The 13,981-nt window shown below is 46.9% G+C and overlaps 1 protein-coding gene across 1 annotated transcript in view; it reads left to right on the top strand.

Annotated features, from left to right (window-relative positions):
* The first annotated feature begins 925 nt into the window (after window positions 1–925).
* Window positions 926–13,981, top strand: part of ARK2C (arkadia (RNF111) C-terminal like ring finger ubiquitin ligase 2C) — a 187,925-nt gene continuing 174,869 nt past the window's right edge. The window contains exon 1 of the mRNA XM_070736424.1: window positions 926–1,424. Within this exon, the coding sequence (XP_070592525.1) occupies window positions 1,367–1,424 (58 nt within the window). The 5' untranslated portion in view covers window positions 926–1,366. The remainder of the gene's footprint in view (window positions 1,425–13,981) is intronic.

The raw sequence follows: 13,981 nt of genomic DNA, 5'->3' as shown, positions 1-13,981 counted from the left end.
ATTGTCCTGAGGGAGTCGCTCCTTTTTTCCACCGCTGGCGGCTTTGGGGTCCAGCCATTCGGTTTTTCCTTCCATAATCCTCTCCTCAGGGCGCCCTTTGCTAGCCCCCTCCCCCTCACACGCGCGCGACTCCAAAGCCCACACGCTCTTTTTTCCTCCCTCATCTCCCAAACTACGTCCGGCCGCCCCCACGGCTGCCTCGCCTTTCCTAACGACGCGGCTACTTCGCCGGGGCAACCTCGGAGGCGCACCTGGCACCTCAGCCCGGGACGAAGGGGCGGACGGAGGTGCCCTCCCTCATTTCCCCACCCACACGGACCCCTCAACCGGCCGCTGCGGGAGTCCGGCAGCGCTCGGCTCGCCTTTCTCCCGTCCTGGCGCGTCGGCAGAGGCGGCAGCAGCTGCCAGTGCCACCGCCACAGGATCTCGCCTCAGCCGCCTCCTCCCGCCAACTGCTACCCCCCCCCCCCCCTCAGCAGCGCCGGACCCTCCGCCTCACACACACACACAGCCCCACCCCCTCCCACGGTGGGCGGCGCCCCCTCCTCAGCGCCACCCTGATTGGGTCTCTCTTCCCCCCGCCCCCCCCCCGCAGCCTCATCTCTCCCATAGTGGACAGTGGGCGGCGCCCCATCCACAGCTCCTACCTGATTGGCTCTCTTTCTTTCTCTCCCCCCTGCCTCTTCCCACGGTGGTCGGCACCCCCTCCCCAACGCCTCCCTGATTGGCTTTCTCTCTCTCTCGCCCCCCCCCCCCGCCTCAGCGGCCTCCTCCCGCCAACTGTCAGCCTTTTCTTTCCCCCCCTCAGCAGCGCCGGATCCCCGCCTCACACACACACACACCCTACCCAACCCCCTCCCAAGGTGGGCGGCGCCCTCTCCCCAGCGCCTCCCTGATTGGCTCTCTCTCTCTCCTCCCCTCTCACCCGGGTGGGGAGGCAGGCGCGCGCACCCCCCCGCGCGCGTGCGCGCCGACGCGGACGCCGAGCCCCCGTCCGGCTGCTGTCATTGGCTGCCGTCCCCTTTGTGAGGCGAGCAGCTGCCGGGCTCTAGCTCCACATTTGAATGTATCTCGAGGCGAACGGCGGAGGGGGAACCATTTCCATGGGCCAGCTGTCTTCCTGGAGCCCGCCGCTGCTGCCGCCGCTGCCTCCTCCTCCTCCATCCTCGCCGCCGCCGCCGCCGCCGGAGCAGCCGAGCGCGACCCTGCTGCCCCCGTCGAGGGAGACGGCCGCCTCCAGCCAGGGTTAGCTAAGGAGAAGGCGAAGAAGAAGAAGGACCGCCGCCGCCTCCACCGAGCCGGGCGAACCAGCCTCTTCTCCCCTCCCCGCCGGGCACCGCTGCTTAACCGCCGCCGCCACCGCAGGATGGTTTTGGTTCACGTCGGCTATCTTGTTCTTCCAGTGTTCTCTGTGCGAAACAGAGGTATCGCTCTCTCTCTCTCTCTTTATCGCGGCTTTTTTCTCGGGGCAGAGCCGGGCTGGGCTCTCAGCAAGAGGGAGGGGGTGTCGTGTGAAACGCCTACGTCGAGAGTGGGAGAGAGAAAAAGATGGGGTGGGTCTGTGTGGGAGAGAGAAAATGGGGGGGTGTCAGATGGACAGCAAGGGGGGGCGTGCGAAACCCCTGCCTTGAGGGGTCCCGAGTGAAGAGAGAAAGATGGGGGGGTCTGAATGGGAGAAAGAGAAAGATGGGGGGACTAGATAGAGAAAGGTGGGGGGGTCAGAGTAGGAGAGAGATGGGGGGTCAGTGGGAGAGAAAGATTGAGGGATTAGAGAAAGATGCGGGGGGTCAGAGTGGGAGAGAGGTGGGAGAGAGTGAAAGATGGGATTAGAGAGGAAAAAAATCGGAGGTCAGAGAGAAATGTGGGGGTCTGGCAGAGAGAAAAAGATGGGGGGGGGACAGAAAAAAGAAAGAGGGGGCGGAGGAGTCCAGCGGACGCGTGTCCGTCTTGGGCGAAGGCTAAGAGGGTCCCGCGGAAGGAAACAATACGCCCCCCCTTCTCATCCAGGGAGGGGAGCATTGGAAAGGAGGACAAAAGGTGTGAAGAGGGTGATGATGATGATGGAAGGGTGGGTGGGTGGGGGATCCTGATGCATTTTGAGAGAGAGAGATCGAGGAGGGGCAGAGGAAGGGGGGGGTCGAGGAAGGGGGATCGGACAACAGTCCCTAGATCGCTGGCGTGTGTTTGTGTGTGTGGTTGTGTACGTGGGTCGCTTTGGGAGTGAGTGGGTGGGTCGCTGAGCAGTGGAGGGGCTGCTAAGTCGAGAAGAATGGGTTGACTCCCCCTTCTCGGATTAGCTCCATTTTTCTCTCTCTCCTTTCTCTCTCTCTCCCCCACCCCCAACAATTATACCGCCCTTGCCTTAGCCAGGGAGATTCGATCCTTTCTCTTAATCGTAACCGGCTTCTTTAGGGTGGGGGAGGCATAGCTGTTTTTGGGAGGGTCGAAGCAGGCGTGTTTCTACCTGCTGCACCCCTTGAACGGGGAGTGGGCGTTTATACCACCAGGAATAATAGGGGGGGCATCCCCCTCTTTGAAATCCAAAGGAAACTCTGCAAACGGGGTTGAAAGGGTCTCTCCTACCTATCTGACACCCCCCCTTTCTCACTACCCCCCTACCTCTGCCTTCTTGTGAACTCTGCTTAACCCCCCCCCTTCCCCACCCAGGAATCTATTTTTATATTGGCTCCTCCAGCGAATTTGATTCCTTCTGGGGGGGTGGGGGTCCAGGCTCTACCCCTCCTCTTTTCGTTCCGGTTATGGTTTGCTACCAAGGTGCAATTCTCTTGCGCCCCCCCCCCCATGGCTGACGCCCCCCCCCATCTCCACGCCTTCCCTCCCTGTGGAATTTCCGCCTGGCCAACCACACATACGCGCACACACAAACACACACACACACACTTGCGCTGCTGCGCCTTTTAATCCGAGATGCACCACAGTTGCCTCCAGAAATCCTAAACCAACGTTGGTGTCTCTTTCTCTCTCTCTCTCTTTAATTATGATTATTAATATTCAAAGTGACTTTTTAATATGGGATGTGTATCTGTGCATATTTCAACCCCCCCTCCTCTCCCCGCCGCATATATTTCTCAGTTCCACCCATTTTCCCCATAAGCAACACAAAGGATTGGAGTCTTTAATTCCTCCGCCTTCCCATTTTGACCTTTCTTTCTTTCTTTCTTTTTTTCTTTTTTTCCTCCCCATCCTTTTAAGTTTCCTTTCCAAATCCAAAAATGCATTTGGCTCTTCATCATTCTTTCCCCCCCCCCTGCCCAACCCTTTGAGATTTCTGGAGTGGATCGACTCCCAACCCCTCCAACCTCTTAACCTTTTATGTTTAAGATGTTGTTTTTACTGCACCCAGCCTTGGAGGCTCGTTTCCACCCAGCTGGATGGTGGAGGTGCACTCATCAACACTAGTAGGAGAAAGCTCTAAATCCAGGAGCAGGATTCTGCCCCTTCCTTTCACCTGGGTTTAACTCACCTGGGCCAAACCTTTTTGACCAAACCCCCTTTGGTCTTTTTTTAAGACAACTGCGCCAGCTGGAACTCAAAGCCGCCCAGAGTCCAAGTGGCATATAAATTTTACAAATGAAAACAATAAAATAAAATAAAAGACCCCTGCCCCAACATTGCTGCAATTCTCTTTCTCTGTCCCCCCCATCCCTTCTGCCCTCCTTCTCCCCTCGCCCCCACTGTACATGTGTAACATAACTGCTTAATTTTTGCACATTGTGGCATTACGCTTCCTTGAATTGCAACCCTCTTTAGTGTGATGATGGGAACGTTGGGCATTTTCTGCATCGATCCAACTTGGGGGGTGGGTGGGTTTGGTTTTTTTGGTTCCTTTATTATTTTGATTTATTTATTGAGTTTTTTCCCCCCTTCATTGTGTAGATCCGTGAATGGTCCACCTTCTGCCATGTGCCTTGTAGTTCTCTGGCTCTGCATTTTAGCTCTAATGTTGACATCTCTCCTTTAACCATTTCCTGTACCCATCTGAGGAACGCACAGGCTTTTTAAGTAGAAGTATCCTCTTTCTTAAGGCAGACCCTAACAGGCAAGGGGGTGGGTGAAAGGGGGGATGGTCAGATAAGCAAACTTGAATTGATGAGGCTGTTGAAAGGGGGGAGGAGTAATTTTTTAAACCCAAAGCCACTTCAACTATTGGTTTAGCCACAAAAAAATAATAATCACGAAGGTCTATGTGAGATATATTGGTAAAATATGTGACCTTCATCACAAATGTGGGTGTTTTTTTTCTCTTCTTTTTAAAAAGAAATAAAACCGGGTAGGATGTAATTTCAGAATGAGTAATTGTAAAGGGTGTGTAAAGATGCTGTTGTGTTCTGCTTTCTTCCTTTTTTATTTTTTAAAAAATGGGTTTTGTTTCGGAAGAGCAATCTCTGCTCTTTGGGTTTGGTTGAGTGCAGAACACACCCACTGAGAAGAAGGCATTGGATTATCCAAGTCTGTTTGAGAGAGGATACTAATACTTAAAAACTGAAGCCTTAAAAATCACCAAGCTTCTTGTGAAAAGAAAAGGAAAATTTAAAAAAATAGCAGATAGACTCGATTGTTCAATCATGTTTCTCTTTAGCTGTCATTGTTTTGTAGATTAGAAAAACAAAAAAACAACAACAAAAAAACCCTCCAGGCCATTTTCAATATAGCTGTAGTTTTATAACGCCATTTTTTGTATCTTCATCCTGTTTAGAGAAATACATTTGCACTGTAAATTCCTGTTCAGTGGATTCATTTTGCTTTCATAGTGGTGCTCGCTTTGATCAAACAAGCTACACAAATCTCTCCCACTTCAGACCCTATGATTGTTTTTGCATCTGGGTTTCCTCTGGACAATAGCTTTCCCAGTTAAAGAAATCTTGGCTCTTAAAAAAAGAAAGAAAAGAATTGGATTTACAACATGGCCATTAAGAGCAGACCGACTGTGTCACTTGGGCTAAGCTTTATTTAAATTTATTTCCCTGCTGATAACGGGAAAGCAAGCTTTCCCCCACCCACCCCAATGCACACAAAAGGATACCGCATCTTTGCACACCGCATATGACATATGAATGCTGCGCGCACGCACTCACGCTCACACACAGTTGGGGGTCACAACAGCATCTTTTGCAACAACTGGGCTTGCAATATTTCTTTTTCCTAGAAAGCTCCTCCCAAGGAAACATCCTTCCCATTTTGGTCCCTTGCTTTCGAACCCCCCAAATTCGGCACCAACTATTTGGACGGTTGCTCTAATCCAGACCGGTGATATTTGGGGCTCCACAAGGGGCCGCATTGAGGGTGGGGTGATGCAGGGCAGGAAAACCCTCCCACTCACCCACCCCTGGCCTAAAAAAAGAGGCTAGAGGAAAAAATGGATAAAATGCCTGAGCAAAATGATTCTCCATTCAACAGGGATAACATTTCTTTCTGCTGTGCTGGATTTTTTACTTCCTGTTCTTATTTTGTGGGTAAATTTTTTTCTGTATCCAGATTATCCTTTGGTTGTGTATCTCTTCCTTTTTTTCTTGTACTAAAACTTGAAGCATGGTCTGTATGTTTTTTACATTACCTAGTTTTTTCTCCTGATTGTAAATTCTCTTTTTTGTAGAGACATACTTGCTGAAATGTAATGTGCCATAGCCTTATACATCTACTCATTTTTATGCTGCTTCTGTTTTGTTGCCTCTTCACACGGCATGGTTGGGGCCCCGTTGCCTTTTTTGTATTGTGTGCATGACAACATTGTACGACACAGTTCCACTAATACTAATATACAATCTCTCAATAAAGAACTAGTTTTCCTATATTAATCCTAGTGTGCTTTTTCTATTGCTGTTTCCCCTCATTTATCGTTGTACTCCTGCTGTTTTAGATTATTTTTTTCCTACCCTCGCTTTCCCATTTAGCCTTACCTCCTCTCCCATTTGAGTGAATGTAAAGACATTTTTCTTTTTTTGGAGGGGTGTTAAACTTCTCTGTCCCATGCCTGTGGTCTCTCAGCTTTCTCAATACACATCCTATATTATGATTTCGGGTGGGTGGGTTGAATTCTCTCCCTTGCACAGAGGTGACTGCATCCAGGCCGAAGTAACGGATTTTCTATTTTTTTTGCACATAAAAACGAACATGTAAACACACACGTCAATGCCTCTTTGGGGGAGAAGCAAGAATTGGCACCCCCGTTTTAAAGGTTTCCATAGTTTAATTGATCGCCGAACCGAGATGGGGAAGCGGATATCAAAGGGAGTCAGGAAAAGAATCGGTGAAATGCAGGGAGTCCTCAACGCTTCCGTTCTGCAAGGCCGTTGTGAAGGGAATTTCGCTCCATTTTGAGACCTTTTCTGGCCACGACCACAGTTGCTAAGTTGAAAAGCAACACGGTCATTAAAGCGAAGCTGGCTTCCCCATCGACTTTGCTTGTCAGAAGTGTTGTAAAAAGTGGAATCACGTCACAACTCCCCCCGCCTGCCACGGGGACATTGCAACCGTTGTAAATACGAACCAGTGGCCAACCGTCCGAATTTTGATCACACGACAACGTGATCACTGCAATAGTGGTTGTAAGTGGGGGAAGTGATTTTTTCCCCCACTCAGCGCCGTTGTAACTTGGAGCGGTCACTAAAACGAATGATTGTCAGCCAGTGGTTCTCAACCTGGGATCGGGACACCTTTGGGAGTCGAACGACCGTTTCACAGGGGTCGGCTAAGACCTTGGGAAAAGACAACTTTGGGGGTTAGGAAATAAAGCTTCTATTCTGGCGCCTTAGAACATATTTTTACAATCTGACCAATCAGGCGTTCACAGTAGGGGTGTCCCTCTGACCTTCCTGCCAATTAGCTTAAAGCTCTGTTGGGAGAATTGGTGCTAGACTTATGGTTGGAGGTCACCACAACATGGAGGAACTGTATTAAGAGGTCATGGCATTAGAAAGGTTGAGAACCGCTGTTAAAGCCGAGGTATTGAAGGGACATGGGAGGCATTGGGCCCTCGGTTTTTCTTCTGCGTCCCTGACATTTCCTCTATATACTGCTCAAAAAAATAAACAACACAATATAACTCCAAGTAAATCAAACTCCTTTGAAATCCAACTGTCCACTTAGGAAGCAACACTGATTGACAATCAATTCCACATGCTGTTGTGTACATTCAACTTTGTACAGAACAAAATATTCAATGAGAATATTTCATTCATTCAGATCTAGGATGTGTTCTTTGAGTGTCCCCTTTATTTTTTTGAGCAGTGTAGTTTACACAGGTGTGTGTGGGCCCAGCCCTTATGAAGCCAATCTTTCCCCCTGGACGTGGTAGTGGTGATGGGGGGAGCATGGGTCCTAAATGTGCATAGAGACAGATATACATGGATGCTTGGGGAAAGAAACATACAGTTTTTGACTTGTTCCCCAAAACCTGACTGCAGAACCGATCGTACCAGATTCCTTTGGAAGTGAACTTCGGCGTTTCTCCAGAATGCTTGTCTCTCCTCCCCACCAAATAGGGGGCATTCATAGAAGAATTGCCCCTCACTCAGGTAGGGCAATCGGGGTGGTGGTGGTGGGAAAGGACGTGTCCCATTTTGAAAGGTCTCGTTTTGCTAAACAAAAACGGAGGAAATGTTCAGGTAGTCGTCAACTGACACGACCGCAATGGATCCCACACATTGATTTGGCCAAGTGTGAGAAATGTGGGAAGGGATGAACTCGTCCTCAATTCATGACTTTCCCTTGCCACATGTGTTAAAAGAATCTGGCTTTCCCTGTTGTCGGAAGGTCGCAAAAGGAGGATGGCGTGACCTAGGGACACGGCGGCAACTATCATAAATGCAACATCGGTTGCAAAGTGCCTGGGTTTTGAAGGCGTCCAATGGGGAAACTGCAATGGTTATTAAGTGAGAAAAGTGGTCACGAGTCACTTTTTTCAGTGCTGTAACTTTGGTCACTAAATGAACTTTTGTAAGTTGAGGGCTTCTTGTAAAAATTGTAGGAGAGTTTCTTGTACTCCCAAACCCCTTTCTTTCTTTCTTTCTTTCTTTCTTTCTTTCTTTCTTTCTTTCTTTCTTTCTTTCTTTCTTTCTTTCTTTCCTTCTTCCTTCCTTTCCTCCCTCCTCCTTCCTTCCTTCCTTTCTTTTTCTTTTCTCTTTTTTCTCTTTTCCCCCTCTTTCTTTTCTTTCTTTCTTTTGTTCTTTCTTTTTCTTGTTTCTTTCCCTCTTCCCTTCTCTCTCAATTTCTTTTTTCTGTCTTTCCATCTCTTCCTTTCTTTTTCTTTTCTCTTTTTTCTCTTTTTTCTCTTCCCCCCTTTCTTTCTTTCTTTTGTTCTTTCTTTTTCTTCTTTCTTTCCCTCTCTTCCCTTCTCTCTCAGTTTCTTTTTTCTGTCTTTCCATCTTTCTTTCTTTCTTTTTCTTTTCTCTTTTTTCTCTTTTCCCCCTCTTTCTTTTCTTTCTTTTGTTCTTTCTTTTTCTTCTTTCTTTCCTTCTCTCTCAGTTTCTTTTTTAAGTCTTTCCATCTGTTTTTTTATCTTTCTTTCTTTCTTTTTCTCTCTTTATTTTTTCATTCTTTTCCCACTTTCTTTTCTTTCTTTTGTTCTTTCTTTTTCTTCTTTCCCTCTCTTTCTTCTTTCTTTCTTTCCATCTCAGCGGCCCTTTCTCCCTTCCTGAATGAAGTTCCCGATTGCCTTCTCAAAACCTCCATGGCTTAGATCTCGGCCCCACACCAAACAGTATCATCACACATGTTCAACTTGCATGTAGTGTTCGAGAGGGGAAAAAATCGCATGCCTCTGAATGGGGACAGAGGGATGGGGGTCATCTCTGGATGAGGTGTGTCTTCTTATTTCTTCTTCAGTTCCTTTTATTTATTAGAGTTCAAAGGGACCCTGCAGGTCATCAAGTCCAACCCCCTGCTCAAGTAGGAAATCCTACACCTCCCCACCTAGATGGCAGTCCAATCTCTTGAAAGTGTCCAGAGTTGGTTGGGGCATTCACAACCTGGGCTGGCAGGCTGTTCCACTGGGTGATTGCTCTGACCCTCAGGAAGTTCTTCCTTTTTTCCAGGTTGAATCTCTCTTTGATCAGCTTCCATCCGTTGTTCCTCGTCCGGCCCTCTAATGCCCGGGAGAATAGAGTGACCCCCTCCTCTCTGTGGCAGCCCCACAAGTATTAGAACACTGCTATCATGTCACCCCTGGCCCTTCTTTTCACTAGTCCAGTGATGGTGAACTTTTTTTCCCTCGGGTGCCAAAGGAGCGTGCATGCGCGAGTGCCCACACCCATAAGTCAATGCCTGGGGAGGGCAAAAACAGCTTCCCCCACCCCCTGGAGGCCCTCTGGGGGCTGGAAATGGCCTGTTTCCCAACTTCTGGTTGGCCCACTAGGCTCGTGTTTTGCCCTCCCCAGGCTCCAAAGGCTGGAAACTGCAGTTTAATGTTTCCAAATGTAAAATAATGCACCTGGGGAAAAGGAATCCTCAATCTGAGTATTGTATTGGCAGTTCTGTGTTAGCAAATACTTCAAAAGAAAAGGATTTAGGGGTAGTGATTTCTGACAGTCTCAAAATGGGTGAACAGTGCAGTCAGGCGGTAGGGAAAGCAAGTAGGATGCTTGGCTGCATAGCTAGAGGTATAACAAGCAGGAAGAGGGAGATTATGATCCCGCTATATAGAATGCTGGTGAGACCCCATTTGGAATACTGTGTTCAGTTCTGGAGACCTCACCTACAAAAAGATATTGACAAAATTGTACGGGTCCAAAGACGGGCTACAAGAATGGTGGAAGGTCTTAAGCATAAAACGTATCAGGAAAGACTTAATGAACTCAATCTGTATAGTCTGGAGGACAGAAGGAAAAGGGGGGACATGATCGAAACATTTAAATATATTAAAGGGTTAAATAAGGTCCAGGAGGGAAGTGTTTTTAATAGGAAAGTGAACACAAGAACCAAGGGGACACAATCTGAAGTTAGTTGGGGGAAAGATCAAAAGCAACAAGAGAAAATATTATTTTACTGAAAGAGTAGTAGATCCTTGGAACAAACTTCCAGCAGACGTGGTAGATAAATCCACAGTAAGTGAATTTAAACATGCCTGGGATAAACATATATCCATCCTAAGATAAAATACAGAAAATAGTATAAGGGCAGACTAGATGGACCATGAGGTCTTTTTCTGCCGTCAGACTTCTATGTTTCTATGTTTCCTTGGAGCTGACGGAGGATAAAAACGCCCCCCCTCTCTGGACGGCTGTCTGGAAGCCAAAAACAACCTCCCAGAGCCTCTGTGCGAGCCAAAAATCAGCTGGCTGACACACGTCCGCGTTGGAGCTGAGCTAGGGCAACGGCTCGTGTGCCAGCAGATATGGCTTCGTGTGCCACCAGTGGCACCCGTGCCATAGGTTTGTTATCATTTCTCAGTGCCAGTGATTTTCAACCTGTTTTGAACCATGGCACATTTTTTACATTTACAAAATCCTGGGGCAGACCCCCAACCAAAATGACACAAAATGACACTTAACACAGTACATATTATACATATAGTTAATAATATAGTTTCATAACCAGCTGAGACTGAGACTTCATAGAAACATAGAAGACTGACGGCAGAAAAAGTTCTCATGGTCCATCTAGTCTGCCCTTATACTATTTTCTGTATTTTATCTTAGGATGGATATATGTTTATCCCAGGCATGTTTAAATTCAGTTACTGTGGATTTATCTACCACGTCTGCTGGAAGTTTGTTCCAAGCATCTACTACTCTTTTAGTAAAATAATATTTTGTCATGTTGCTTTTGATGTTTTCTCCAACTAACTTCAGATTGTGTCCCCTTGTTCTTGTGTTCACTTTCCTATTAAAAACACTTCATCTAGTGGTGGCAACATTTACGTCCAGTCCTTACCAGGATTAGAAATCGGGACCATGGGGAAGAATAGCAGCTTCAACTACTCGCCGTGGCCACACAATGAAAGTGCTCCGCAGCCTGAGCGGGGACCTTCCTGGGTGTGGATGAGAGACGGCCTGCTATTGGTTCATCGCTAGTAGTTAGGATGAATCCTAGAAGGTGATTGGTCAGTGAGCGTTCCCTGTGCCTCCACTCTTCCTGTCGCTGATAGCTGGAGGGAGGCGGCTGGCGGCGGTCCGGATAAATAATAATAATAATAATAATAATAATAATAATAATAATAATTTATTAGATTTGTATGCCGCTCCTCTCCGAAGACTCGGGGCGACTCACAACAACAATAAAAAACAATATAACAATGGAACAAATCTAATATTAAAAGAGAAAAGACATATAAAACCCCATCATTTAAAACCATACAACACATACATACCAAACATAAAAAATCCTCAATCTGAGTATTGCATTGGCAGTTCTGTGTTAGCAAAAACTTCAGAAGAGAAGGATTTAGGGGGAGTGATTTCTGACAGTCTCAAAATGGGTGAGCAGTGTGGTCGGGCAGTAGGAAAAGCAAGTAGGATGCTTGGCTGCATAGCTAGAGGTGTAACAAGCAGGAAGAGGGAGATTGTGATCCCGCTGTATAGAGTGCTGGTGAGATCACATTTGGAATACTGTGCTCAGTTCTGGAGACCTCACCTACAAAAAGATATTGACAAAATTGAACGGGTCCAAAGACGGGCTACAAGAATGGTGGAAGGTCTTAAGCATAAAACGTATCAGGAAAGACTTAATGAACTCAATCTGTATAGTCTGGAGGACAGAAGGAAAAGGGGGGGCATGATTGAAACATTTAAATATGTTAAAGGGTTAAATAAGGTTCAGGAGGGAAGTGTTTTTAATAGGAAAGTGAACCCAAGAACAAGGGGACACAATCTGAAGTTAGTTGGGGGAAAGATCAAAAGCAACGTGAGAAAATATTATTTCACTGAAAGAGTAGTAGATCCTTGGAACTTCCAGCAGACGTGGTTGGTAAATCCACAGGAACTGAATTTAAACATGCCTGGGATAAACATATATCCATCCTAAGATAAAATACAGGAAATAGTATAAGGACAGACTAGATGGACCATGAGGTCTTTCTCTGCCGTCAGTCTTCTATGTTTCTATGTTTCTAATATAAAAGCCTGGGGGAGGTGTCTCAGTTCGCCCATGCCTGGCGATATAGGTGGGTCTTGAGTAATTTGCGAAAGACAAGGAGGGTGGGGACCATTCTAATCTCTGGGGGGAGTTGATTCCAGAGGGCTGGGGCCGCCACAGAGAAGGCTCTTCCCCTGGGCCCCCCCAAACGATCATGTTTAGTCGATGAGACCTGGAGAAGGCCAACTCTGTAGGACCTTATCGGCCGCTGGGATTCATGCGGTAGAAGGTGGTTCCAGAGGTATTCTGGTCCAATGCCATGTAGGGCTTTAAAGGTCATTACCAACAAATTGCCTCCGCGGGCCATATCTGGCACGCGGGCCGTAGTTTGGGGACCCATGTTTAATTTCCCACAGCACATCTGATCATGTCTCATGGCACACTGGTTGAAAAACACTGCTCTAGGCTATCCATGCCCAGTTCCAGTAATCATTCTTCATATGTCTTGGTTTCTAGTCCCCTAATCATTTTGGTCGCTCTTTTCTGCACCTTCTCCAGAGTGTCTATGTCTCTTTTAAAGTGACACCGGCTTCCTCATTCTCCCACCTCCTCTGTTTGTCTCCTCCTTCCCATTCTCTCTCAAGAGACATAATCTTCCTTGGGGGCAGGAACCATAAAACTATAAAGCAAGCCACTCAGCCTACACCTATTAGATCCCGGATCTTGGCCAAAGAAAATATATAACCGCGTAGCAGCTGTTTCCCCTCTCTGCCTGCCCTGCTTTGCAAAAGTTCCCGTTGGAAGAACAAGAGTTTCACAGCCTTGTCACGCAACCATGTCCAAATCCACCCCCAGAGAATAATGTTTCACACAGGTTCAAAACAAAACCCCCCCAAACCTTTGGTATTTTTGAGCGCCTCCAAAAGTAGTTTTCAGTGCTCTACTAAGTCCAAAATCTGCTGGGTTAAAGGGATGCCTTGCTCCGATCATTTGTCATCGGTGTCCTCTGGTTTATGTGCCTGGCCCATGTGCATCTGTATCACATCGTGCCATTAAATAATCTTCATCTCATTGGGAATATGTTCAGTTCCAGGATCTGCTGTTACCTTGGGACGGGGGTCTCCAACTTACAAAGACTTGTGGACTTCAACTCCCAGAATTCCTCAGCCGGGGGGATTCAATCTGGTGTACCATCTTCTACATTTGAGCTTTCTTATATTCTTTTTATTTTTGTATTTTTTTTTCAAAGGGAGCTGTTGTCAAAAACTTCAGAAGAGAAGGATTTAGGGGTGAACAGTGCGATCAGGCGGTAGGGAAAACAAGTAGAATGCTTGGCTGCTTAGCTAGAGGTATAACAAGCAGGAAGAGGGAGATTGTGATCCCGCTGTATAGTGTGCTGGTGAGATCACATTTGGAATACTGTGCTCAGTTCTGGAGACCTCACCTACAAAAAGATATTGAACGGGTCCAAAGACAGGCTACAAAAATGGTGGAAGGTCTTAAGCATAAAACTTCTCTGGAAAGACTTCATGAACTCAATCTGTATAGTCTGGAGGACAGAAGGGAAAGGGGGTTCATGATTGAAACATTTAAATATGTTAAAGGGTTAGATAAGTTTCAGGAGGGGAAGTGTTTTTAATAGGAAATTGAACACAAGAACAAGGGGGCACAATCTGAGGTTAGTTGGGGGAAAGATCAGAAGAAACGTGAGAAAATATTATTTTACTGAAAGAGTAGTAGATCCTTGGAACAAACTTCCAGCACACGTGGTTGATAAATCCACAGTAACTGAATTTAAACATGCCTGGGATAAACATATATCAATTGTAAGATAAAATACAGGAAATAGTATAAGGGCAGACTAGATGGACCATGAGGTCTTTTTCTGCCGTCGGTCTTCTATGTTTTTAAAAACACCCCCGTTTTTGTGAAAAACTGGCTCCTTATTGCA

The sequence above is a fragment of the Erythrolamprus reginae genome, chromosome 2 (genome assembly GCF_031021105.1).
Source record: "Erythrolamprus reginae isolate rEryReg1 chromosome 2, rEryReg1.hap1, whole genome shotgun sequence".
NCBI lineage: Eukaryota > Metazoa > Chordata > Lepidosauria > Squamata > Dipsadidae > Erythrolamprus > Erythrolamprus reginae.
The sequence above is the reverse complement of the archived record's forward strand: the minus strand, read 5'-3'. Positions and strand labels throughout refer to the sequence as shown.